This window comes from Protopterus annectens, chromosome 16.part0 (assembly GCF_019279795.1).
Source record: "Protopterus annectens isolate FY-2018-M chromosome 16.part0, PAN1.0, whole genome shotgun sequence".
In the NCBI taxonomy this organism is placed as follows: domain Eukaryota; kingdom Metazoa; phylum Chordata; order Ceratodontiformes; family Protopteridae; genus Protopterus; species Protopterus annectens.
Genome location: NC_056750.1, coordinates 407,268,247 through 407,293,155, shown reverse-complemented (window position 1 = coordinate 407,293,155; position 24,909 = coordinate 407,268,247). Strand labels below are relative to the sequence as shown.

The window sequence follows — 24,909 nt, the reverse complement described above, 5'->3', positions numbered from 1 at the left end:
GTTAAAAGACTTACTCTGCTATTGATGGATGTCAAGAAATTTAGAGCAAAAAGCAAAATCATTAGTGAATGAGAGAGTTGAGAGTCAACAGTGTTGAAAATAAAGTTATAGAAATGACAGATACAGTAGCATGCCCAAAGAAGAGTCAGAAAAATGTCATCCAATATAACAGTAATACAGATAAGAGTGTCATTGTGTAGATAGTTGTGGTATCTACCCACTCAGAAATGCATGCCCTGTGAAATTTAAATCATCTCCAAACCGCAAAAAGACAAAGACATGCAAGTTTGCAAGAATCTGTAGATTATCACTTTGCTTGTCTGTCAGCTGCTTTTTTTCTGTGTTTATCATATTTCCTTATGTGCATTGTTGCTTAAGGTACTATTATAGGTTCATAGATGTTTACCAGGCTAACGACCACAAGGGCCTTTTTAAGCCTAGCCATGCATTCCCAAATCTCTGACAAGTTCTGATATCCTTGATAAGTGTAAATATGGGCCTGGGAGAAGAACCCTTTACAGGTTACTTGTTTGCATTAGAGACATAGGTGCCAAACCAGGGACACATTTCCAGTTTCCCATCCGGTTGTCCAAGTTGCACTTGAATTGGGTTAGGAAGGAACCCTGCTTCACATGGATGGGGAGCCTGTTCCATAGACGGGGTAGTCTCTGGGATACATACATATCTGTCCAGCAGGTCCTATTTATATCACAGGCAAGGTTTAAGTCTTTAGAACTGGTAATTCTGGTGCTGTTTGTTTTGTGGATGTGCAGGAGGTCCATCAGAGAGGGGTCTGACAATGCCCTGTATGCCAGGCATAGATCTCCCCTCATAAGCCTGTAAGAGACAGAAAACAGGGATAGGGCCTTGAGGTGGTCAGCATAGGGTATTTTACTTAACCCCTGTATTCTTTTAATGAGGAACCTGTGTGGATGTTCCAGTTGTTGGATATGCCTGGTTAGGTACGTACAAAAGGGGGCATTGTACTCCGTGATAGTTCTGATGAATGCCAAATACAGTGGAATAATGACTTCCTTGGACTTAGATGCCATACCTTTTATAAGTTGCACAACATAGAATGATTTCCTCACCACTGTAGACATGTGATGATCAAAGGTTCGATTACTATCTGTGTGTGTCTCTTAAGTCCCTGACTACTAGGTCAACTCTAAGGGGTGTGTTGTCAGTATGATAGTTACCAGGGATGGGTGACTTCCCAAAGGATACTATTATGCATTTCTTGACATTTAGCTTTAGTCCATGGCTCTGACACCAGTTGATTGTCTGTGGCAGCCCCTCCTGGAGAACATTTGCGTCAGTATGCGATTCGATGACAGCTCCTACTTTGCAATCATCTGCAGATTTAGTCAGCCAGAGACCACTGACATTGGCCTTGACTTCTGAGAAGTAAATGCCAAAAAGGAGCGGTCCAAGGACAGATCCCTGGGGGACTTCACTTGTGACTGGTCTCTTTGTAGAGGTGGACTCCTCAATTGTAACTTCCTGGGTCGTGTCTTTGAGCCATTTCCTACTTTTGTTTTTTCCCTTGTTTGTACCTACCTACAGTTATCACATTTTTTTGTATTTGCACATTTTCAAATAATATTGCGTTTTATGAGCATGTGAACTATTACACCAAACATTATCATTGCCATTTAGATGTTACTCCTTTTTTCTTGTTTTGTCACTTGATTTTTTTATTTGTGTTTTTCTTGGGAATTTTCTCCCCAAGCCTTCACTGAAAATGAGTTGTGCCTAGTCATATTTTATTGGTTAACAACAATAGATAATAAATATATGCTTAAACAGGATAAAAGTTTTAATGTAAATCAAGATTAGTTTGGCAAAGTACTAAAAGAGACACATTCAGAGTAAAAAAGATGATTTCAATATGACGGAAGAGTACAAAGTGAAAAAACTTAGAGAGAAAATATCCATTTGTACACAGTGCGCAGTAATCTGAGTAAGAATAAACCAGTAGTAGGCTTCCATATCAGAAACCTAAAACAATTGTGTTTATAGACTCAGGTACTTTGTTGATCTAACAAAATGAGGGAGTTTGTGTTCAGCAAAAGTGAAGGCTTAGAATAGGCTCTTTGACCACAGAGTTATTTACTTACAGTTGTGTAGAACCATTGCCAGTATTGGAATACATCTAAACAGATGTCATACATAAATAAAAGTGCAACCTGGACAAAAAATTGCATACACCATAGTTTAGAGGTGCTTGTCTGCTACCTACCATACAGCAGACGCAATAAGCTGTTAGTTTCTCAGTACAATACAAAAGGCAACTCTAAAAATGAACAGGCTAGCATCATATCATTTCGTAGTTGGATACAAAAAATGAAACAAAAACATTGCATATTACTTTTTAGGTATTATTGTACAATGCAGAAAATGGTAAAAGTGTGGGTCTTATGCTATGTAAATATGATGGAGTGTGTAGTTCTTAGCATTTACTACCTAAAAATTTAAATAAACAAGTAGAATATGTGTTATTCCACCAAGAAACAGTATACCTTTCTGTAAGCACTGTTTCATTTCTGTAAATCTGATGTAACCATTTATAGAAAGCATTAGAGGGAATAAGCATGTGTAAAATAATGGTTATCATCTGAGGCAGTCATGGTGGGTTGATGCACTCTCACTTAATGAGGGTACATGCTTCTTCATCATTTAGAGAACTCTTGAATTTTGGTTATACAGAAAGAAGAAAGTGGAAGGAAATGCTCTTGTTTAGGTATACTTAACACTGTTATACAAATATAGGTAATAAATAATTGCTAACACAGGACAAAGATTTCAGTGAATACCATCTGGTGAGAGAGTCAATATAGTGATAATTTGTGTCATTCCGAAATTACTGCTACGGATACCAGTCCTCAGTTGCAGCACCTACTTTTCAGAAATGCATTGAATATACACAGTACAAAACTACAAAGCATTTTTTTAAGTGATAACAAGTGAATTTATTTCTTATGGTTCTAATCTTGGGAGCATGAGGTTGAGAAATCATACTTGCAGAACACACTTTCTTGTAAAATTTGTTGTGGTCCATTAGGACGAAAGGAGAGAATAAACTGTTTTTCACGCTATTTTGTATTCTGTTCTTCCCTGAGTAGTGACACAGGTGTTTTTTGGTGTTGATTTACCACCTTCGACTGGGGCTGAATTTTGTTATATGATGCATCATTTGTTAAACAACAGACGTGTGGTTCTGGGTACACAAACTCCATGCGCTTGTAATGTGTACTTAGCGCTACAAACAAAACTGCATAGTAGTACAAAGATGTTCTTCATGTTTCACTGTTGCAGTCATCACATTTGGGTTATCTACCTGCAGGTAGCCCTCAGTCGGCCTGAATAGCAGAGTCTTGGGATTTCTGTGTCGGATGCTGTCGCTTCTTCCATGACATCAGGTTGTCAGGTGTGTAAAACATGCAGCCGACACCATTACATCAGCTTTTCTTGCCATGCAGTGTCCGAAGCAGAAGCAGTTAGCAAGTGCCGGTCGGCCGCCTCCTGAAATTTTCATTTTTTTTTTCGAGTTTCAGATCGAAGTCTTCTAAGAGATAAGTACCCCATTGGGGATCCTTTTTTCTTGCTCGTTAGAAAAAGTTAATAATTGTCTTGCCTGTGGAAAGCAAATACCTCACAGAGATTTTCATTCTTACAGCGTCACCTGTTTAGGCCCAGACCACGATGTTCCTCGCTGTCAGTTTTGTTCCTTGTTCAATGCCCGAACTATTCATCGGGCTATTTTTGTCACTTAATTCTTTCGCTCTCGTTCTCCGTATTCCGAAATGGCTTTAATAAGCTATCTAACTACCGATCTTCAGAAAACACATAAGGATAAAGACAGAGACAGACTGCATAGGTCCAAAACTGCCGACGACGCTTCCGTTAAGCTAGTCGCCAGTCCGCCGGTACTCAGTGAGGTGCTTTCGCAGCCCCTGATACCCGCTTCTGCAGATTTGCAGGCCTCTACTGAGACTCATTCGGAGTCCGGTATGCCACGAGATACTTCTTCAACTATGGAACCTGCGGATGTCTCTACCTTGGATGGGTCCAGAGCCGCTGTGCAGGCACCAGCTTCTGAGGGTGTATTCAGGCCTTCCAATTTTCATATTAAACTGATGACTTCATTTCAAACCAAAAAATACCGAATTTCTCAGGCCCAGAGTTTGCACTATACCTAGGAAACCGACAACCAAAGTGCATTCTCAGGCTTACATGCCTCAGAAACAAATGCTTGGAATGGCCAAAGACCTTATTACTTTAATTAGGGGAAGCCAACCTTCCCCCTCAAAAAGACCAAGAACTGATTTTCCTTCTGATTCTTCAGATTTATGAGTCTGTTGACTCTGATCTTTCTGATTACCAGGACATTCCCTTATCTACTTATGAGGATTCTGATGCAGAGGATTCCATTCCCTCTGCATCCCCACCAGAGGATTTTTCTTTTGGTGAAACCCTGCATACCCTTAGAGAGATTTTCCACTGGGAGTGCCAGGACTACCCACAGTCCAAAAAAAGACTCAGAGAATTTTTAAACTTGCCTCAGCACAGGCCTCTAGCTATCCCTCCTGTTCTGGAAATTGTAGATGATGTCTTCTTGGAATCCAGCATTACCCCTGATACTTTGCCTCCACCTCCCAGGAAACCTGACAGGTACTACAGAGTACCTGACTCCCACAAATTCCTCTTTAAGAATCCTACTGTGGATCCAGGGACCTAAAGGCATTAAGGCTACAACAGCCAAAAACCCTACCCCTTCAGACAGTGACTCTAGGGCTTTAGACAGATGGAGTAAGAAGGTATACACCTCTGCCAATCTTGTCATCAGAGCTTTAAATTGCCAGTTTCAAATGTTAAAGTATCAGCAACATATTATGGAGCTAATTAAACAGAAAATAATGTTGATTCCTGATTGTGCAGAACATAAACATTTGCAAGAGTTAATGCATTCTGCTAACCAAGTTGGAAAACATACTTTGCAATGTGGTTTTGATGCCTTAGAAGCGTCTTGCAGGGCTACTGTCACTGGGTCTGTTCTTAGAAGGCATGCTTGGCTTAAGGAACAAATCTTACCAGACCATGTCAGAAGCAAAATTACTAGATGCACCATTAAACCAAGAACGCCTGTTTGGCAATAAAACAGAAGAAGTCCTCAAAAAGATGGAGGAAAAAGCTAAATCTATGCAAACTGTTTAAGATTTCCTACAGGTACAGCCACCTAGATTCAGAAGGCATTGGCCTTCTAAAAAGTGGTCTTTTTCAGTCCCTCCCAGACCTTCTCAGTCCAAACCCAGGGGCAGCAGACCACCAAGATTACAGTCTCAGGGTATGCACAGATCTAAGCAATGGAGTGCTCCCACCAGGAAAACGGGGAGTATTAAGCCAGCATCCTATGGTAAAAGCTTGCACTGACTTATCCTCAACTCTTCCAAGCCTTGCCCAAGTACTTGCATCCTTAGGAGGAAAACTTGCCCTGCATGCAAAAAACTGGGAGTACATCACCCAGGACAGATGGGTCTTGAACACTGTATCCCAGGGATACAAATTCTACTTCCACTCACTGCCAACCCCAAGCAGATGGCCAGACCTCCCTTGTAATCAATGGGCAGAGGCCCAAAAGCAAGTACTTTCTCTTCTGAGTATCAAGGCTATTCAGTCTGTCCCAGCAGAGCAAAGGGGACAAGGTTTTTACTCTATAGACTGTTTCTGGTACCCAGAAAAGAAAACTCTTGGCGCCCTATCCTGGATCTGTCTATTCTCAACACTTTCCTGGTGGTCCCAAGGTTCAAAATGCTTACTCTCCAACAGCTGCTTCCTGTGCTAGCCAAGGACTCCTGGCTAGCCACCCTAGACTTAAAAGAAGCTTATCTGCACATCCCCGTAATGGAATCTTGTAGGAAATATCTACGTTTCAGAGCAGGCTCTATGCACTATCAGTTCTCTTGTCAAGGGCCAAATGGTTAGGGTTGTTAGAATGTGTTCTAATTTTCGGTTGGTAGAAATTGAAACCCAACGACTATTGGACATGTTTACAGCTAGGGGATACCCTATTGAATTTGTTTTTCAAATTAGGGACCAGGTCACCAGTGAATGGGGTTCTAGGTTTAAACCATTACTTGGGGCTACAGAAGTCACAGTAGACCAAGTCCAGGAGGGTGGAAAAGATTATTCACAGGCAATGGTGTTAACTCATGGTGAAACTTCTGCCAGAGTTAAAAACATTATTAAAAACAACTGGACCATGTTTAAAGGGAGCAAAGATTTATTGATGGTTATTGGTAGTGAACCTTTTTTCACTTATAAGATTAACAGTAATCTAAAACATTTATTGGAAAATCCACATCCGATCAATAAAAGAAATATGAAAGGGACAACTAAGTGTGGGGCCTGTGACTACTGTAGGTACATTAATGATACCCCCAAGGTAAAATTGGGACCTTTTGAAATTGAGGTTTTTTTCGCTACAGGTTCATGTACAACAACAGGTTTGGTTTACCTTGCCATATGTAAAGACTGTGGATATTTTTATGTGGGGAAGACGGAAAGGAGACTGAACAGAAGGATTTATGAACACTGTTATAGCATTACAAAAAAGGATGAGAACAATGCACTTTTTAAGCATATTAGTATGAACCCATCACATTCTTTTCAATTCGGTTTCCTTGAAGTAGTTAGTAATAATATTAGGGGTGGGGACTGGACCAACAAATTGCTTAGGGCAGAGGCAAGGTGGCAATTTAAATTAAATGCTACTGAAGCCCCAGGTATTAATGAACACATAAGTATTAAACCTGAACTAAAGTTTAGGGCATCTAAACTTTAAAAACTTTTACTTATAAATATTTTATAATTCTTTCTTCAATTTTTTACTTCCTTTTAAGAAAAGTTACATTTGCACATATTTTCTCTTTTTAAAGGTACATTTTATTGTTTGAATGCTATTATACCTAGTACTTTCACTTTAAGAACTAATTATTGTTGATTAATGGAGACAGCTTCTTGTATAAAACTGTAAGAAAGGAATGGTAAAATGTTCTGATGAAGTCTGATGACGAAAACGCTTGACCTATTTGGATTGTATTGGATATTTTTATACTTGGACATTTTAAAGGTTTGAATAAAAAGTTTCTATCCGGGTTGTAGGAATTTGGCTACAGAGTGGTTGTTTTTATATTTATTAGTGACGTTTTCCACTCTTGCACCCTGTTTTTGTTCTCACTATCAGTTCTCTGCACTTCCCTTTGGCTTATCTACTGTACCCAGGGTATTCACAAAATGCCTAGCTCCAGCCATTGCATATTGCAAGCAGAGAAAATTTAAAATTTAGCCATACTTTGATGATTGCCTAATTCAGGTGGACAGCCAGGAATTGCCACTCTAGCACCTGACATTTGTAAAGAGACTTCTAACCTTACTGGGGTACACCATCAACGAAAAGAAATCACATCAGGTACCCAGCCAACAGATTGTATTCCTGGGAGCAAGCTTGAACACAACTTTCCAGATGGCATTCCTCACTCCAGAAAAACAAATTTATTTGACAAACTACTTCAATCTACTGGCCACCAAAACCCAGCTATCTGCAAGAAAAATTCTGCAAGCCCTAGGGTTCATGGCCTCTTGTATTCCACTAATTCCATATGCAAGACTGCATATGAGGAAACTTCGCTGGTACTTAAAAAGTCTCTGGTGTCAACATTCTCATGACCTGGAAACAATGATTCCTATCATTCCTTGACTAAGGGGAGAGTTCCTTTGGTGGGCAGAGGCCTGCTACCACAACAAAGGACTCCCTTTCACTCAACCCCCTACCGTCCAAATCCAAACAACAGACGCATCAGACTATGCATTTGGGGCTCACATGGCAGGACACTGTATTCAAGGCAAGTGGAGCCCAAAGCAAATGCACCTGCATATCAATCAAAAAGAAATGTTAGCTGTACAGAATCCTCTGACAGCCTTCAAAGGCCTTATCCTTCCAGGGCAACTATTGATAAAGACAGACAATACCACAGTTATGTTTTACATAAACAAGCAGGGGGGAACCCATTCCTACCCACTCTGCAGGTTAGCCATGGCTCTCTGGACCACAGCCTTGAGCAATCAAGTGCACCTGCAAGCTCAATCCCTGCCAGGCAAACTAAATTCACTGGCAGACGACTTAAGCAGAAATCTAATGGGCCCACACGAGTGGAAATTGGAACCCAAATCATTCAAGCTTCTGATTCACAGGTGGGGGGCACCAGAGGTGGACCTCTTTGCTTCCTATCAGAACTATCAATTGAGCAAATATTACACCAGAACTCCCCACAACCAAGCGTGGAAAGTGGATGCTCTGTCCTTTACATGGGAAAACCTCTCAGTCTATGCCTTTCCCCCTCTGCCCCTCCTTTCGAAGATTCTACTAAAGATCAAACAGGACAAGCCAAGGACAATCCTGATTGCACCAGACTGGCCATGCCAGCTCTGGTACCCACTTTTGCACAGTCTGACAGTACTGCCACCATGGCACCTGCCTCAGATCCCCTCCCTGCTTTCCCAGCAGGAGGGCCAGATTTTGCATCCCCAGCTACAAACCCTAGCAGCCTGGCTCATCCCCTGAACTCATCACCAGCGACCCTCAGTAAACAGGTACTGGATGTCATCCTTGAAGCAAGGAGGCCTAGTACTAGAAAATCCTATTCAGAAAAGTGGAAAAGATACTGTTCTTGGAGCCAGTCTCAAGGAATGGACACAACTGTGCCCAGCTTACCTAATATACTAGATTACTTAACAGAAATGCTCTACAAAAGCCTGTCCTTCTTCAATTATGATTCATGCCTCTGGCATCTCAGCTCATTATAATACTGAGCCACCCCTCTTCTCTAATCCTCTGGTAAAACAGTTCCTGAGAGGAGCTAAAAATTTAAGACCCTCCAGGAGAGCTCCCACTCCAGCCTGGGACCTTAACTTTGTATTGGAAAAACTCACGCTTCCACCCTTTGAACCTGCTGCTTCAGCAGAGTTAAAATTCCTCTCCTGGATAACAGCTTTACTTCTAGCCATCACTTCAGCAAGAAGAGTGTCTGAATTGCAGGCCCTTATGGTCGTGGAACCCTTCATTATCTTCCATGCGGACAGGGTTTCCCTCAGGACTAACCCTTCATTTATGCCCAAGGTGGTATCTAGTGTGGCTTTAAACCAATCCATTCATTTGCAACCTTTTTCCCCTAATCCTCAGAATAAAGGGGAAAGGATCCTGCACTCCCTGGACGTGCACAGGCAGTTTAGGTTCTATCTGGACAGGACTAAGCCTTTCAGAAAATCTGACCAGCTGCTAGTCAGCTTTGCTACAGGGGCAAAGGGCAAGGCCATTTCAAAGCAAACCATTTCTAAATGGATAGCACAGTGCATCCATTTCTGTTACAAGCACCATGGGAAACCTACCCCCACAGGGGATCAGAACACATTCCACTAGGGCTACATCAACCTCTACAGCATTTCTCAGGGGAGTCCCTACCAGGGACATCCTGGAAGCTGCAACCTGGAGCTCTGTACACACCTTCACCAAGTATTACCACTTACCTACCTTTTCCAAATCCAGGGCTGGATTTGCCACAGCAGTCTTACAGGGCCTGCTTGCCAGCCGTAATACTTCTTGACTACCTCCACCCATCCTCAGCTTTGGGAATCAACCCAAATGTGATGACTGCAACAGTGAAACATGAAGAACATAGTACAGTTGTGTACACTTACCATAAATGTAGATGTTCGAGTGTATTCACTGTTGCAGTCCTGGTTACCTTCCCTCCAGCCCCCTGACTTCTCTATACTTCTTCCTAGTCTTCTTTGTTTGGCCATATCTTATAACATTAGTATTTAGCTTCTACTGGGGGTGTTCCACACCATGTAATTGCTTCCTGTTGTGGGGGCTACTGACATCTGGGGCAAGAAAAACTGATGTAATGGCGTCGGCTGCATGTTTTATAACCCTGATGACCTGACGCCATGGAAGAAGCGACAGCATCCGACGTAGAAATCCCAAGACTCTGGTATTCAGGCCGACTGAGGGCTACCTGCAGGCAGATAACCCAAATGTGATGACTGCAACAGTGAATACACTCGAACATCTACATTTATGGTAAATGTACACAACTGTACTTTTTGCATACAGATCATGTCTAAAATGTGTGAAGGCATGTTAGTAATGGAGGAATGTATTCACTCTTGAAAAATCACTAAGCTGCCAACCCATAAATATGTATTAGTGAGGTACTCTAGCTATTAGCAATGTATATTATAAAAAGTATATCTTAGTAGAATAAGTTATCTTCAAAAACACAATATAGTAATTGTCCAAGTATTCTAAACATGCTTACACTTGCATTTCATACTATTGATGGTACTGGCAGTACACATTTTGGAGAATATTTCACTGTCTTAGCCATACACCATTTGTCATTTGTGGGATCTCATGTCTGCACAGGTATGCCAGAACATTATCAATGACAGTACACTGTTGACAGGAACACCTAACAACTAAATGTGTACCCACAATAATTGCAATAGTTTCAGTATGATCACCTGACTACTAGCCCTTCATAACCATTCTGCAGTCTAATATGTTGCATCATTGCACAAAAAAATATGCATTGTATTATTGGTAATATTAAAAGATATTTTTCTCCACAGTACTGTATATCAGTTTGGAAATATGAACATGACAAATACATTTTCAGTTTGAAAATAGCTGTAGTATTCCTCAGTGAAATTTGATATGGAGTTTCCATGTAATTAAACCTTGCAGCACATTAATAACTGTAACACATTTCATGGTGATATTTTAAGGCCTCAGTATGTGTGCACAGTTAAATCTTCATTAGGTTCGTAATTAGTCACTACGCATGCAATTAAGACCATTGATGGGCCTAGTCTAGTTTTCCAATTGCCCCCAAACTGATTATGTTCTTTGCTCAGAGCCACACAGTTGGCAAATGGAAGATGAGTGAATCAAACTCTGGATTACAGGAAGCAGCACATTAACAGCTCATGGCCTCTACCCTCTGTGCTAACTGCTTGGTGAAAGATACTCACCCAGGTGCCTCGAAGCTATGACTCTGAGATTAATGGTTTCATGCTTCAGTCACTGAGCTAGCCAAACTTCTAATTTTTTTTTTTTTCATTTTATGCATTTGTTAACTGGTAAGCCCACTGGACACAATTGTCCCTTTGCAGGAGTACTGTGTGGTTAAGTGACTTGCTCAGAATTGCACCGTAGGGACAAGGAGGTAGAAGGAATCCAACCTTGTACCCTGATATACAGAAGACAGCTTGTTAACATCCCATAACCTTAATCCTGTGTGATAACCAGGTAATTACAATGATCTCATCCCACAGTGCCACAGTTACTCATGCCTGTGCCTTGATGGCAATCTCATCATCAGAAAGTCACAGAAACACACCTTTCATACACATATGTGGAACTGAAGGGCTTTATCACATTTTTCTGCTGTCGCTATATAAGGTACAGTGTTTTAAACTACGTGAATGTTATAGCTATTGCTGCTTTTTAGTGTTATACTTTTTTCATATAGTTATCAGAAACCAAAGCATATGGCTAGTTTAGCAGCTTCTGACAGTGTCATTAGGTGTTATATGGCTGTTTACAGAACTAGTTGCACCTTTGTGTAATTTCTGATAGTATATCGCATACAAATCAGTCATGTAGGAATGTGTTACCATCATGCACACACTGTAGCCCTTCTGAGCCATATTGGCATTGAGATTGTGTGGAAGCTGTTGAATTCCTAATATGCCATGGGTCTTGCACAGGGCTGACAGAACTGTAACTGCAATATCCTACCATTTCAGTATAGGATAGTACTACAGAAGTTATCATGTCTGTGTTTACTGTCAGAAACTTGAAGATGGACTGAAAGTTATGTTTATTTGTATGGCAGCAGTATTTGCTGTTCTCATGACAGTTATCCTTTCTCATTCCTGATTTCATTTACTTGAGTGCTCATACAAAGCTCAGGAGATGGTAAGCACAGTGTAGAGCATACTTCAGGGATGGTAGGTTGCCTTGTTTTATATACAAAATATAATTATTATCCATTTGTCTGAGACTGTCTCCACATCATTTCATATTTTAAGGGATTTTATTGGTGTGGCAGAAAGACTACAATATTTGTGATGAAAAATTACTCTGAGAGAATGTAACAAGGCTGAACATGTAGCTACATACATCATATTTTTATTTGCTGCAATTTTAGAGAAGGAACATCTCAACAGGGTTTACCATTACTGATAAACTGGTAAATAGCATTATTGATAGACTTGTAACTCTGAATGCAAATTCTTATATAGTGCAATGGATAGCTAACTGGTCATCTGATAGAGCCCATGTGATTAGTGTAGCAGGTACCACGTTTAAAAGCAAAACGGTTACCAGTGGTGACTGTTGGACACAATTTTGGGTTATCTCCTATTTGGCATATATTTCTCAAACCTTCAAGGCAGCACTTCTGGCCTATGGTTAACTTATGTTTGCAGACGACTATAAATTGGGTGTCATTATTCTATCTTCAAACTGACTTACAATTATTCCAACAGACCTTAGACCATGTTAACAGCTGGTGCAAGGACAATGGTATCAAATAAAATGTAATAAAAATGTATCATAGTTCATTTTGGTAAACAAATGGTTTCATTTACCTTATAGGAGATGCACCTCTTGGTACTCTTGTTGATAATCGTACCTCTCCAGTCAGACACTGTTGTAAGGGTTCTTGGTACTCTTGTTGATAATTCCTTATATTTTGAGTACCATGTCTCTACAGTAGTTCAGAAAGCTTTTATCTGGCCCATCTAATTTCCAAAGATATCTCCAATAGATCCAAAGAAGTCTTAATTCCTCTTAAGTCATATAATGTCAGACCCATGATCATACCTATCAATCTCTTAGAGCAAAAAATCTGGACAAAGCCTAAAATGATGGGGGGGGGGGACAAATAGGGACATATTTTAAATATTGCTCTTACAAACTTAGAAAGTTGATAGAATAATAGGTTTCGCATTAGCATGAATTTCTGAAGGATGTAGAATCTTAAACTCAAATGTTTGTCATTATTTAATGACTTCAGTCTTCAGCTATTTGCAAGAAAAGTGCAGATTTTAGGAGGAACACGCCAAAAATATGAGGCACAAATCTGGACAGTCTGCAAAAATCTGTACAGTTGAGAGGTATGCCCATGATTGAAAGTAATGCAACTTTTGGTTTGTATTTATCTAAACATATCACAGAACTTGAGAAACCTCAGAGATTCTGAACTAAAAAGATCAGTGGCCTCAAAAATCTTCGTTATCAGGGGAGACTGTCAGCCCTTTCTCTGTACTTGGTCTTTTTCAGACTCCTCCATGGAGATCTATGTCTAGCTTTTCATGCTATGAAAAATCCAACCCTATTTGATCTCTTGTTCCTTCGCAGAACTAGTGGAACATCAAATACTCAGTTAACACAATTAAACCTTCATCAGCAAATAAATAAGACACACTGCTGTGATAGAGTCATATCTCAACATATCCCTCATCTCTGGAACAACCTTCCACAACATGTCAAGCAGATTAGCACCCTTGCCACCTTTAAGGTAAACCTGCATAATTGGAATGACAGCCTCAAATTCTCTCCTGGTCTATCATGTCTTGCCCTCCTTAAGGCTAGAGGGGAAATTTTGAATATGTTTTTTATTGGCAAGGGTTATAATGGTCTGCAGATTGATTGCCTGATACTTAACTATGAATATTAACATTATGTGTGAGTGACTTACATGGGTTACCATCAGGTCCTGAAAGATTTTTTAAGTAATGAGATGTGCTATCCAAAGTAGGCATTTGTCTATGATTGGGGTAATTCTAGTGGTGGGGTGTCTGCAGTTTGCAAATTGTTTTATAATTGCAAAATTATGGGTGCTTTTTGGCCAACACAAATTTTGGAAATGAGAGTCCCTCATAGGCACTCATTACACTGTGTGACAAAATGTTAGTCAAGAACTTCTTATAGCATAAGCATTTCTACTGAATATAATATGTATTTCTCCTCAAAACTTTGCCTGTGGCAGGTTATAGCAATGATTATTTGTGGTTGCATGATGTATGTACGTTTTCTGTTTGAAATTTGTATTCTTATGATACAGTGCAGTACAATCATTACTACATTTTCTTGACTCTTGTTCTCTTTAATTCAGTTATTTAATGTACAGTTAGAGGTATGCAGTTAGTTTATTAAGGTCCTACTGATTTATTATAGATGCTTCTGGTGATGGTCTTAAGTGGTTGGTAAGGATAACAGTTACTCCTTTGATGTCAGTACCCAAGAACAAAGCTATATTACTTGTTTGTTGTCATTGACATAACGTGTAGTATTGGCGCTGTGATACAACCACAAGCCTTTTAAATATGGATGTGAAACTGAAGTGAAACCTGTAACTCAGCTTTGTTGCATTAGATTCAGAGGTTTCATAGGTTGCTCTTAGGCAATAGACTGGTTGTTTTTTTTTTATTTTTTTTTAAGCTTACCTACTACAGTCCTGCTTATTCATCCAGCTATTTACCCCCATCCATTATGGATAAAAGTGGTCTAGGCATTTGGTAAGTTGACAGCTTGTCTAATTATAATTTCATGATAGTGAGGAACATGCTTTGCTTTACAGAAAGGGTGAACTTGTTCCAAATACGCAATGCCAACTTGTCCTGTAGTGTTTGAATGTTGCAGGATGTTGACACCATACAAAATACTTTTTGAAACATTTTAGTTGGGTAATTTTGACTGTATGATGTTTCTTTTGTTTGGAATTCAGTCATTTGGGATCCAAGAAAATTGTCATTCAATCAAGAGTACATATATACATGTGTGTGTGTGTGTGTGTGTGTGTGTATATACGCAGTAAACTTAATTAATCAGTTATGATATCAGTAGTTATTTTGTGTGAAAAAATGAGCACCTGTGCATCAATTGTACTCTAGTAAAAGCTCAGTATAAAACCATTTGTGTTCTGTAATTTTTGCTGATTTTCTTTTGTAAAAATGATCTCTTTCACACAATGAATACTGATTTTTTTTTGGTACTCTCCAGATTTTTCCAGGGGCCATAGCCATACCTATGTTATGATAAATACTTTGTTGCAACTTTCTTGGTGTGCCACTACCTCTTAAATAAATTAGAGGACTCTGCACAAAGATTGCTTTGAAGACCGCTTCCTTTAATAGATGGCTTCCCTCAATGTTGGTGGTCACTAGTGGGTCTAGTGTTGTTAGCCTGCCAGACTGCAATGCTATCCAGGTTCTGCTTCTTTAATATTGCAGGAGATGGGTACTGATGGAAACATACACAGTAGAATGGCAGAGGTGCCTGTGCAGATCCCCCTGCTCCTTCATCATCCCTTGTCTGCTATTGAAGCTACTTGTAGAAAATCTTGGACTCATGATATGTAACTTTGTACCAGTTTTTGACTGTATCAGTGTTTATTTGTATTAGATTGTTTTAGACGGAGCTTTTCTGCCCGGGCTTCCGATGGAAGAGGGCTTTGCCCAGTCAGATTATTTTGATCTACAATAATAAATAATAATAAGCTTTTGCTCCTCTCCCAGGATAAGCCCATATTATCCATCTTCCCTCACCTATCCACCATTTGTAATACCAGTGCTGTCTAGGAATTAGACCTAGTCAAAACTGCTGAGATAGCATCCCTGTTACTAGCCACTCAATTTACTCTTTCCACTAATCCACTCCTCCTTTTTTTAACCCTTCTCATTTCCCATTCTTAGCCGTTGTACTTTGTCTTCTTTTCTTACATATTTATTCTTCCAGATTTCTTCACATTACTTTTTTCACCTCATTGCTTTTTCCTTCTCTTTTGCTTCCAAATGTTTTGTTTTCCCCGCATTACTTCTTCAGCAAACTACTATCACCATCTCAACACACTAAATATCTTACTGTCATTCCATAACTTTCACCACTGCACACCTCCTTTCCTTCTCTAAACTTTTTCTTTTAGTTACGCACTGTCTCTTTCTTTGCCAATTTACTCCTTGGTCATCATTCCATACATATTGTGTTTCTTCCCAGCACTTTCAAACTTCCTCTTATTCTTCCTGACCATCATCTATTTCTTCTTTGTACATTTTCTTTACGTACCTTTAATTTATTCTTGATTTCTTTTCTATTCTACTTGGACTCTGTCTCCTTCCCAATACTTGGCTTCACCTCATTGTCACTTGCCAGAGTTTTGTACAAAGTCTTAAAACCTCATCTTTTTATTAACTGCAGTTGTACAGATAGATATTTCTATACAAATGTTACCATAGCAGGGCTAGCCAATCGGCACTGTGAACATTGGCTGTAGGTGATGGTCACTATTGATGTGTACAAAATGAGGAAAGGAGAGTAGATGCTGATGTATAAATTTTGTTACACCATAAACCTGAACTCATTTTGCTATTGTTAGTACGCATTCAGCCTTTGTTTTGATATGTACCAGTAGTTTTAAACTGTTGCATTAATACTTCTTTCATGCTTTTAAGTCCAAGTTTTTTTCTTATGTTACCTTATTGTTATTAGTATTGTAGAGGAAGTTGTCTTCCTAGGCCACCACTGGAAAAAGGTGTTCACTTGTTGCCCATTCGTGCTTTCCCAAGCAAAGTCAACTAAATAAGTAAAGGTGGGTCATAGCTCATTCCAGAAGAGTTTGGTTCCAGGTCATTCTAATATAGTCTTCCCTACAGAATATTCCATTGCAAGTATTAAAGGATCGACACAGCGGGGAAATGGCAACTGTCAAAATATGGTTTCTACAGTATCTCCTTTATCTTCCTAGGGAGTTAATTACACTCATGGATTGCCAGGAAGCCTTCCACTTGGGCCACTTAGAAAGCAAAATGGAAAATATTCTCCCTCTGGGCCAAGGTATAGCTTCTTCACATCAGTAAATCTCAAAGCTAGTTTTTATGTCTTATACAAATCTTTGATCTACACCCCATTTAATCCACCATTAAGTTTGATGAACCAGTTATTTCAGCATGTTACAATTTGACAGCAGGCAACCCTGAGTACAGGCTGTTGAAGAAGTTCTAAAGATGATCTTTCATATCTGGTCTGTGATGAAGAACCAGTTATGACAATAAGATCTGCTGTTTGCCTTTAAAGGTGTCTGTTTTAACTGACTTGTAAGTCTGTCTCTTGGAAAACATCCTTCATGGTGGCTGTTAACTTTTACTTTTTGGAAGTGAGATTCAGATTCTTCTTTACAACAAATACTACCCTATCTTCCATAAGAGCAACATTTCTGTGTGGGGACAAATTCATCTGAAGGTTACTTATTAAGATGTTGTTCATCCAGTATGTTCATGTACTTGTATTCCTTGAATACTGAAAAGATGGAGACTATTGCTCATATCTCGGATCTGCATTGACTATTACAGTTCTTTTTATGTGGGATCCTTAAGCATGGGTAGCAAAGCATTTGTCTGCTTCTGTCAAAGAAGATTTTGTGGTTGACAAACATGTTGACCAGACTGATTGAAAGTTCTTTAGAAGGTTTGTATAGTCTTGACCGGTAGAGTGAAAGGATGTTGCATCAAGGGGTATTGTTTGTGCTGCATACTTGCTGACTGCTGGGTTAGGGTACCGCTGTCCTGCAACTCTGTAATGACTCAAACAGGTAATCAGAAAATTATTGGATGTGTATATGTATCTTTAGCAAACACTCTAGTTTTGATTTTCATTCAAGGTATAAAGTGCCTTTTGGGACCACTGAACTTCAGGGAATTCTGCCGTAAACACTGCTTTTTGCCTCTTGTTGGATTTTTCTTAACCCCTTTATTTTGACACTTCTTAAGATTTTTATTAATTTTTTCCCCCTGACTGAAGAAGCTGTGTCTGAAAGCTCATTTGATATGGTGATATGTCATGAAGGAATACTAAAATGGACTGTACAGAGCTGTGCACATGTTCAGTGTTTTCTGTTTATGTACAATATAATCAGTAAGAATGTTATTCTAAAGCTGAGTGTTATGTTGTCCGGTTGAAAGTGGGAAATGTGGATGCTGTCTAAGACCATGCACATTTCTGTCTTCTGCACATCTTCCGGGATGTATCAGCTGGCAGAACGCCCAGCAGGATGTACATTTGTGAGGATGGCATTCAGTTTTTTTTTTCAGCTTGCATTTTAGTAGTAGTTTGGAGTGGTAGTAGTGGTCTTTTTCATTTGTTGGTAAAGTTTGAAATTATCCGTATAACTGTTCTCTTCTTTTTATAGCAGTCTGTTCCTTTCTTTTACTCTTGAAGTTGCTGTCTTTTAACCAATAAGACCTGCTAAGTGCTAGTGCCCTTTTCAGAGTGACGTGAAGCTGTGTTTTGATCAAATGACTTGCATGATATGAGACAGATGCCAAATGAAAAAAAAAATCAAAGTCTACAAGATTATATACACATTAGCAACTTATAGACTTAACTTTCTTTATTGATGTAATGATTTGGACAACTTGATACATGTAATGTCTCCAGACAGAACACCAACAAGCAGGGCATCATAAAGGGATTTGTCTCACTGTACTTTGCATTTTCTTTCTTAAATGTAATCGCTTCCTAGGTGATATAGTCATTAAAATAACTCTATGTTGGCAATGCATGTGTTTTCCTTCTCTGTGAAAAATTTTCATTGTTACCTCTTATAGTAGTTTTTAAGCAGTTGACTGCATGTTTCCACCTTCCCTGTGTTTACTTTAGTACTGTTGCAACTTGCTGTGCCCTGTCCTGGCCATGCTTTAGAAAATAATTTTATGCACATTAATTGGGTGAGTCAAAAAAAAATAAAGAATGAAAATAAATATATTTACTCAAATAACTCTCATGTACAGCTTTTGCAACTCAGTCACCATTGTTTCTTCTGCAGTTATTACATTTTACTGCACAAACTGTATTTTGGGAACCAAGTTGTACAAGTATATACATGGAACAGTATTGTTAGTAAATTATTATATTCTGAATACATGATTTTGCTAGTGGTTGCAGGTGAGTTTAGGTGATTTTAAAGCATATGTATTTTAGCAGTAATGAACATATCAAATAATCATGACACATTTTTATGTAATGCATTAATTTATTTTGGCTATTATGTTATAATGCTGTTTTTTTCTCTCTCCGTTGCCCTCTTATCCCAAATTATGCTACTAATTAGACATCTTTGTTTTCATTTCTGTATTCTACCTGTTAATCATTGCATTAAGTAAAGTCTTGTGTGCTGTGATTTTGATTCCTGCTTATCACCCTTATTTCTCTATGCTCTGTTTCAGAGGTGGCTCCATTGTGTTCATATCTTCTACTGCTGCTTATCATCCTTTTCCGGTAAATATTGTTTATGTTATCAAGTGCCACCCTTATTGGAAGATTTGCATTGCACAGCATATGCACTGTTTCAGCATGTCCTTGTTTTAATAATTTGTATGTGTTCTTTTTAGAACCTTGGTCCATACAGTGTTAGCAAGACTGCCCTTCTAGGGCTTACCAAGGCCATAGCTCCTGAGGTTGGTTCCTTGAACATTCGTGTGAACTGTGTTGCACCTGGGCTGATCAAAACTAAATTCAGCACACCGGTAAGTATCTCATCTGCATTTATGTTGACTAAGTGGAAGAGGAAGGTTCGGACCTCATTGCTGTTCATAGGTGTGTATTAGGCTAATGGCCCTGGAGCCTATATAAGCCTAGCCCAAGAAGATTCCTTGGCATCATGCCGCCCAAAGTTAGTTCCCAGTGCTCCTGTCAAGCAAGGCCACTGAAGTGGTTCCCAGGGTGAACTTCCTATTGCCCATCCACTCATCAAGATTTCTCTTAAAGAGGGCCAGTGAAGTGCTCTGCTTGATGTGAGTGGGAAGTTTGTTCCAGAATATGGGAAGTCTCTGGGTTAGGAACCTGTCCCTCCAGCATATTCTGTTTATTGTGGTAATGAGGTTCAGGTCACTGGAGTGTGTGGCATGGAGAGATTGGGATTTCTTTAGGTGTAGCATATCTAGCAGCTCTGGGTTAGACATGGCTTTGTAGGTCAAGTAGAGATTGCCTCTAATTAGGCGATGAGACAGAATATAGCTGGAGTTTTTTGAGTCTGTCCATATAGAATATGTGTCTAAGGCCTAAGATCCTCTTAGTGAGGTATTTTTGTGGCCTTTCCAGTTGTTGTAGGTGTCTAGTGAGGTACATACCAAATGGGGCGTTGTATTCTATAATAGGTCTAATGAGGGACGATTAGAAAGGGATTATGACCTATTTCTTCCTGGATGAAAAACCTTTTGTAATGAGATGTGCCACATAGAAGGACTTTCTGACTACAGTGGCAGTGTGGTTATCAAAGGAGAGGTTGCTGTCATTGCCTATGTGGTAGTTCATGGACACTGAATTTTTCCCAAAGGGAATGACAATGCACTTTTTGGCATTGAGTTTAAGACCATGGTTCTGGCACCAGTCACTGGTGTCAAGTGAGGCCTTTTTGTAGAATGTCTACATATCTCAGACATATTGGAGATATATGGGCATTGTGGCAGGCCCCGCATTTAAATGTTCCTACCTTCTTCCTCTCAGTATTAAAACATCTATTCTCTAAAATATTTTTAATACATCTACCCTTTTTAAACAGCATGGGATAGATTCTCAAAGATTAGTGACTTGGATCTTAAGTTTGATGAACCTTTTGAAATTTGTGTGTAAAACATATCTGAGATATATTTCTCCAGTAGGAAGAAATTTATTAGATCTACCTCTTGTTTTAATTGTGGCTCCAAAGGAGTGGTTTATGTAGCCCTATGTGGGGAATGTGAATGTTTTTATATAGGAAAAACAGAAAGAAGTTTGAAGAGAAGGATCTACTAACATACGTACGATATTAGGAAAGAAAATAGTAGGAATGCACTTTACAAACACACTCAGACATGTAGAGGAACCTGTTTCACATTTTTTGTGATATAAGAAGTTAAGTCAGACATTAGAGTGGGGTGCATGGGAAACCAAACTGGAGTATAGGGAGTTATACTGGCAATTGGTTTTAGAATCTAATAAATGGCTAGGATTGAATGACATGGTATCCTAGCGCTTGTATTGAAGCTAAGGGCAGCAAAATTGTGATAGGAATTCTTTTTATAAATTTTAAATAATCAAAATATTAATTTTTAAACACTATTTTATGTACATTTTATATTTGTAACAATAGGTATGCACATTCCTTTGGATTCAAGTCTGTACTTTAATTCAAACTATTTTTAATTAGGTTTTATATGCACATTTCATAAGCATTGTTTAGATTAATAGGGGACTTAACACTGTTACACATGTGGGATTTGTTCAAATGTTTTTAAACTTTTAATGCTTTCAGCATAAAGTGAGTAACTGATGTAGTTTTTGGGTTGATGTATTTTAATTTCACATTTTTTAAGGTTTTAAGATATGCTGGCAATTATATGAAATTGAGCCACTAGATGTCGCTAATACATTCTTAATAGATTAACAATTTTTTAATGCTTTTCAATATGGTATACATTCATTGAATGGGATTTATGTATATAAATGTATATATATATATATATATATATATATATATATATATATATATATATACATATATACATATATTTGTTATTTGTATGTTTAATATATGTTTCTTTGATAGGGTGTGTAAAAGTTTTAGTAATAAGTAGAGGTATATGCTTCCTATTAAGGAATATGTATTGTATTCCCCAGACTCTGGAATAGATTGCCCATACATGTCAAGCAGAGTGCCTCTTTGGACCTCTTCAAGAGGAACCTTGACGATTGGATGGGAGAAAGGAAATTCACCCCAGGGATCACGTCAGTCGCCCTGCTAGACAAGGGTCCAGGAAAGTAAATAATGTGGGAAGAAATAGCCAGGGAATTGTTATGGCTAGGCTTGTATAGGCCCTAGGGCTGATAGCCTAGTACCAACCTATGAACCTATTATTTTGGTACTGTAATAGTTAAGATAGGTTAATTGAATAATTTTATGTAATTTAATTCATTGACAGGGGTATATATATATATATATATATATATATATATATATATATATATATATACGTTTTAAGTTAATGCTTGTGTATATCTGAAGAAGTTGTGGATGAAAACGTACTGTTTACTGTTGTGGCCAGCATTAGTGAGTGCTGTGCTTAACACCTGTTAATAAACGTGTTTTCGTGGAAATGGCTATCCAGGCGCTTGTTTTTTCTATTGTTACAGTTAAGGTAAGTACTTAACATAACTTGCTTAGCTGTTTGGAATGGATTGTTGCATCTGGCTCTATTTTAAGGACTGCTACCACTTTTTTAAGCATTTGTCCAGCTAGGATTGCTCAGGTTACTAACATTTAGCATAAGAGAGGAATAAGGGTTGGAATTGCTGCTAGACTGAAAACAAACCCATTTAGGCCTGCAATTACCATCCCTACTCCTAGCAAATGTGTGCTCTCTGGACAGCAAGATGGATTACATAAGGCTGGAAATGGCATCACAGAGTAAGGTGAAAATACTTGTATATTCATGTTTACAGAAACATGGTTGCATAGTAATATCAATGACAGTGCAGTGCACCTAGAAGGGCTCACACTGTTTCGAGCAGACAGAGATCATGCACTCATTGGGAAGTCTAGAGGAGGAGGAGTTTGCATATATGTAAACAACATCTGGTGCAGTAACTGTGAGATTTCCCTCAGCCACTGCTCGGAAAATGTAATGTTCTTGGCAGTAAGATGCAGACCTTTTCATCTTCGTAGAGAATTCAGTGGTGTCAGCATCATAGTGGGATACATCCCACCGAGTGCAAACACTAAAGAAACACTAAATACACTGCATAACTCAATATGTGAGCTTCAGAATAAAAACCCAAATGTTGCACACGTTATTGCAGGAGATTTCAACCAGGCAGATTTGATATCAGTACTACCACACTGCTGTCAATATGTGGGTTTTGCAACAAGGGGTAATAACTCCTTGGACAAAGTCTACACTGACATAAAAATGGCATATAAAACTGTTCAACATCCATACTTGAGCAACTCTGACCACACTTCCATTATGCTAGTACCAGCATACAAACCTGCACTAGTCAAAGAAAAACCCACTGTGAAGCAAATGAAGGTGTGGCCAAAGAGAGCAGTCGGAGCAATCCAAGACTGTTTTGATAACACTAACTGGAGCATATTTAAGGAGGCTGCAACAACTGATCAACAAATTAACTTGAACAAATATGCAGAAATGGTGATGGCATATATTTGCAGATGTGTAGATGATGTGATGACTAACAAAAATATCATATTAAGAGCCATTTAAATACCTTGGCTCCCAAGCAAAGTATATGAGCTTCTGAGGGAGCAAAATGAGGCATTCAAAACGAATGACAAAGAAGCTGTCAGGGTGGCTAGTGCAAATCTGAAGAGAGGGATAAAGGAAGCAAAGAGGACCTGTGGAAGGAAGGTCCAGAGCCACTTCACCAATAAAAGGGACTCCAGGAGCATGTGGCAAGGCATAAAAGCCATCACAGAATACAAACCACTGTCAGCTGAATGTGGGAACAGCATAGAATTTGGAGAGGCTAAATATCTTATACTGCAGATTTGAGGAGGGGAACTGCTCAAAGGCAGTGAAACTTCCAACAAGTCCAAATGATGAAGTGCTCAATCTAACCACAGGTAAAATTAGGAAAACCCCATGACAGGTAAACCCCAGGAAGGCTGCTGGACCAGGCAACATCCTGTGAAGGGTGTTAAAGGACTGTGCTGAACAACTAAGCACTGTATTTGTAGACATTTTTAACATCTCCCTTATCCAAGCAAAAGTACCCAAATGCTTGAAAAATACAAAAATAATATCACTGCAGAAGAAAGCAACTCCCTGAAACTTGAATGATTACAGACCAGTAGCCCTCACATCCACTGTCATGTAAAGTTTTGAAAGACTGGTCAAAAAGCACCTGTCAGAAAAACTACCAGCTGCACTCGACCCACTACAGTTTGCATATTGTGCCAATCACTCCACAGCAGATGCCATCTCGCAATTGCACACCTGAAGAATAAGGACAGTTATGTTATGATGCTGTTTATATACTTTAGTTCAGTATTCAGCAGAGATGTTCTTCGTGTTTCACTGTTGCAGTCATCACATTTGGGTTATCCCTACCAGGGTAGCCCTCGGCCGGCCCGAATACCAGAGACTTAGTATTTCTGTGTTGGTTGCTGTCGCTTGAGGACTGACATCAGGTCATCAGTGGTATAAAGGAAGGCAGCTGATGCCATTACATCAGTCTTTCTTGCTGTGGAGCCTGAAGCAGAAACAGTTCGCATGAGTGCTGGTCAGCTGCTACCTGAGATTTCGTTTCCGAACTGAAGTTGAAGTCTTCTAAAGCTAAGTACCCCGTTGGGAATCCTTTTTTCTTGCACTAACCAGTGTCAGAAAAAGTTAATAATTGTCTCGCCTGTGGAAAGCAAATACCACATTGAGACTTCCACTCTTAGTGCATCACTTGTCTAGGCCCAGACCACGACGTCCCCTGTTGTCGCTTCTGTGCTTTGTTTAACACAAGAACTATTCATCGTCGGGCTCTTATTGTAGCCAGATATTTTTGTTTACAGTCCTCTATTTCCGATATGGCTTCAGTAAGCCATCTGATAGCAGATCTTCTGAAAATGCGTAAAGGTAAAGACAGAGACAGACCGCACAGGTCCAAACCTTCCAACAACGCTTCCGTTAAGCTAGTCGTCAGTCCTGTGGTATCAGTGAGGTGCTTTTGCAGCCCCTCATTGCCCACTTAAGTTGATTCACAGGCTGCTACCAAGACCCTTTCAGAGTCCGGTATGACAC

At 39.3% G+C, this 24,909-nt stretch overlaps 1 protein-coding gene across 1 annotated transcript in view; it reads left to right on the top strand.

Annotated features, from left to right (window-relative positions):
• LOC122790792 (dehydrogenase/reductase SDR family member 4-like) overlaps window positions 1-24,909 on the top strand; it is a 582,153-nt gene that overhangs the window by 395,282 nt on the left and 161,962 nt on the right. The window contains exons 5-6 of the mRNA XM_044058413.1: window positions 19,351-19,402; window positions 19,516-19,650. Coding sequence (XP_043914348.1) covers window positions 19,351-19,402; window positions 19,516-19,650 — 187 coding nt within the window. The remainder of the gene's footprint in view (window positions 1-19,350; window positions 19,403-19,515; window positions 19,651-24,909) is intronic.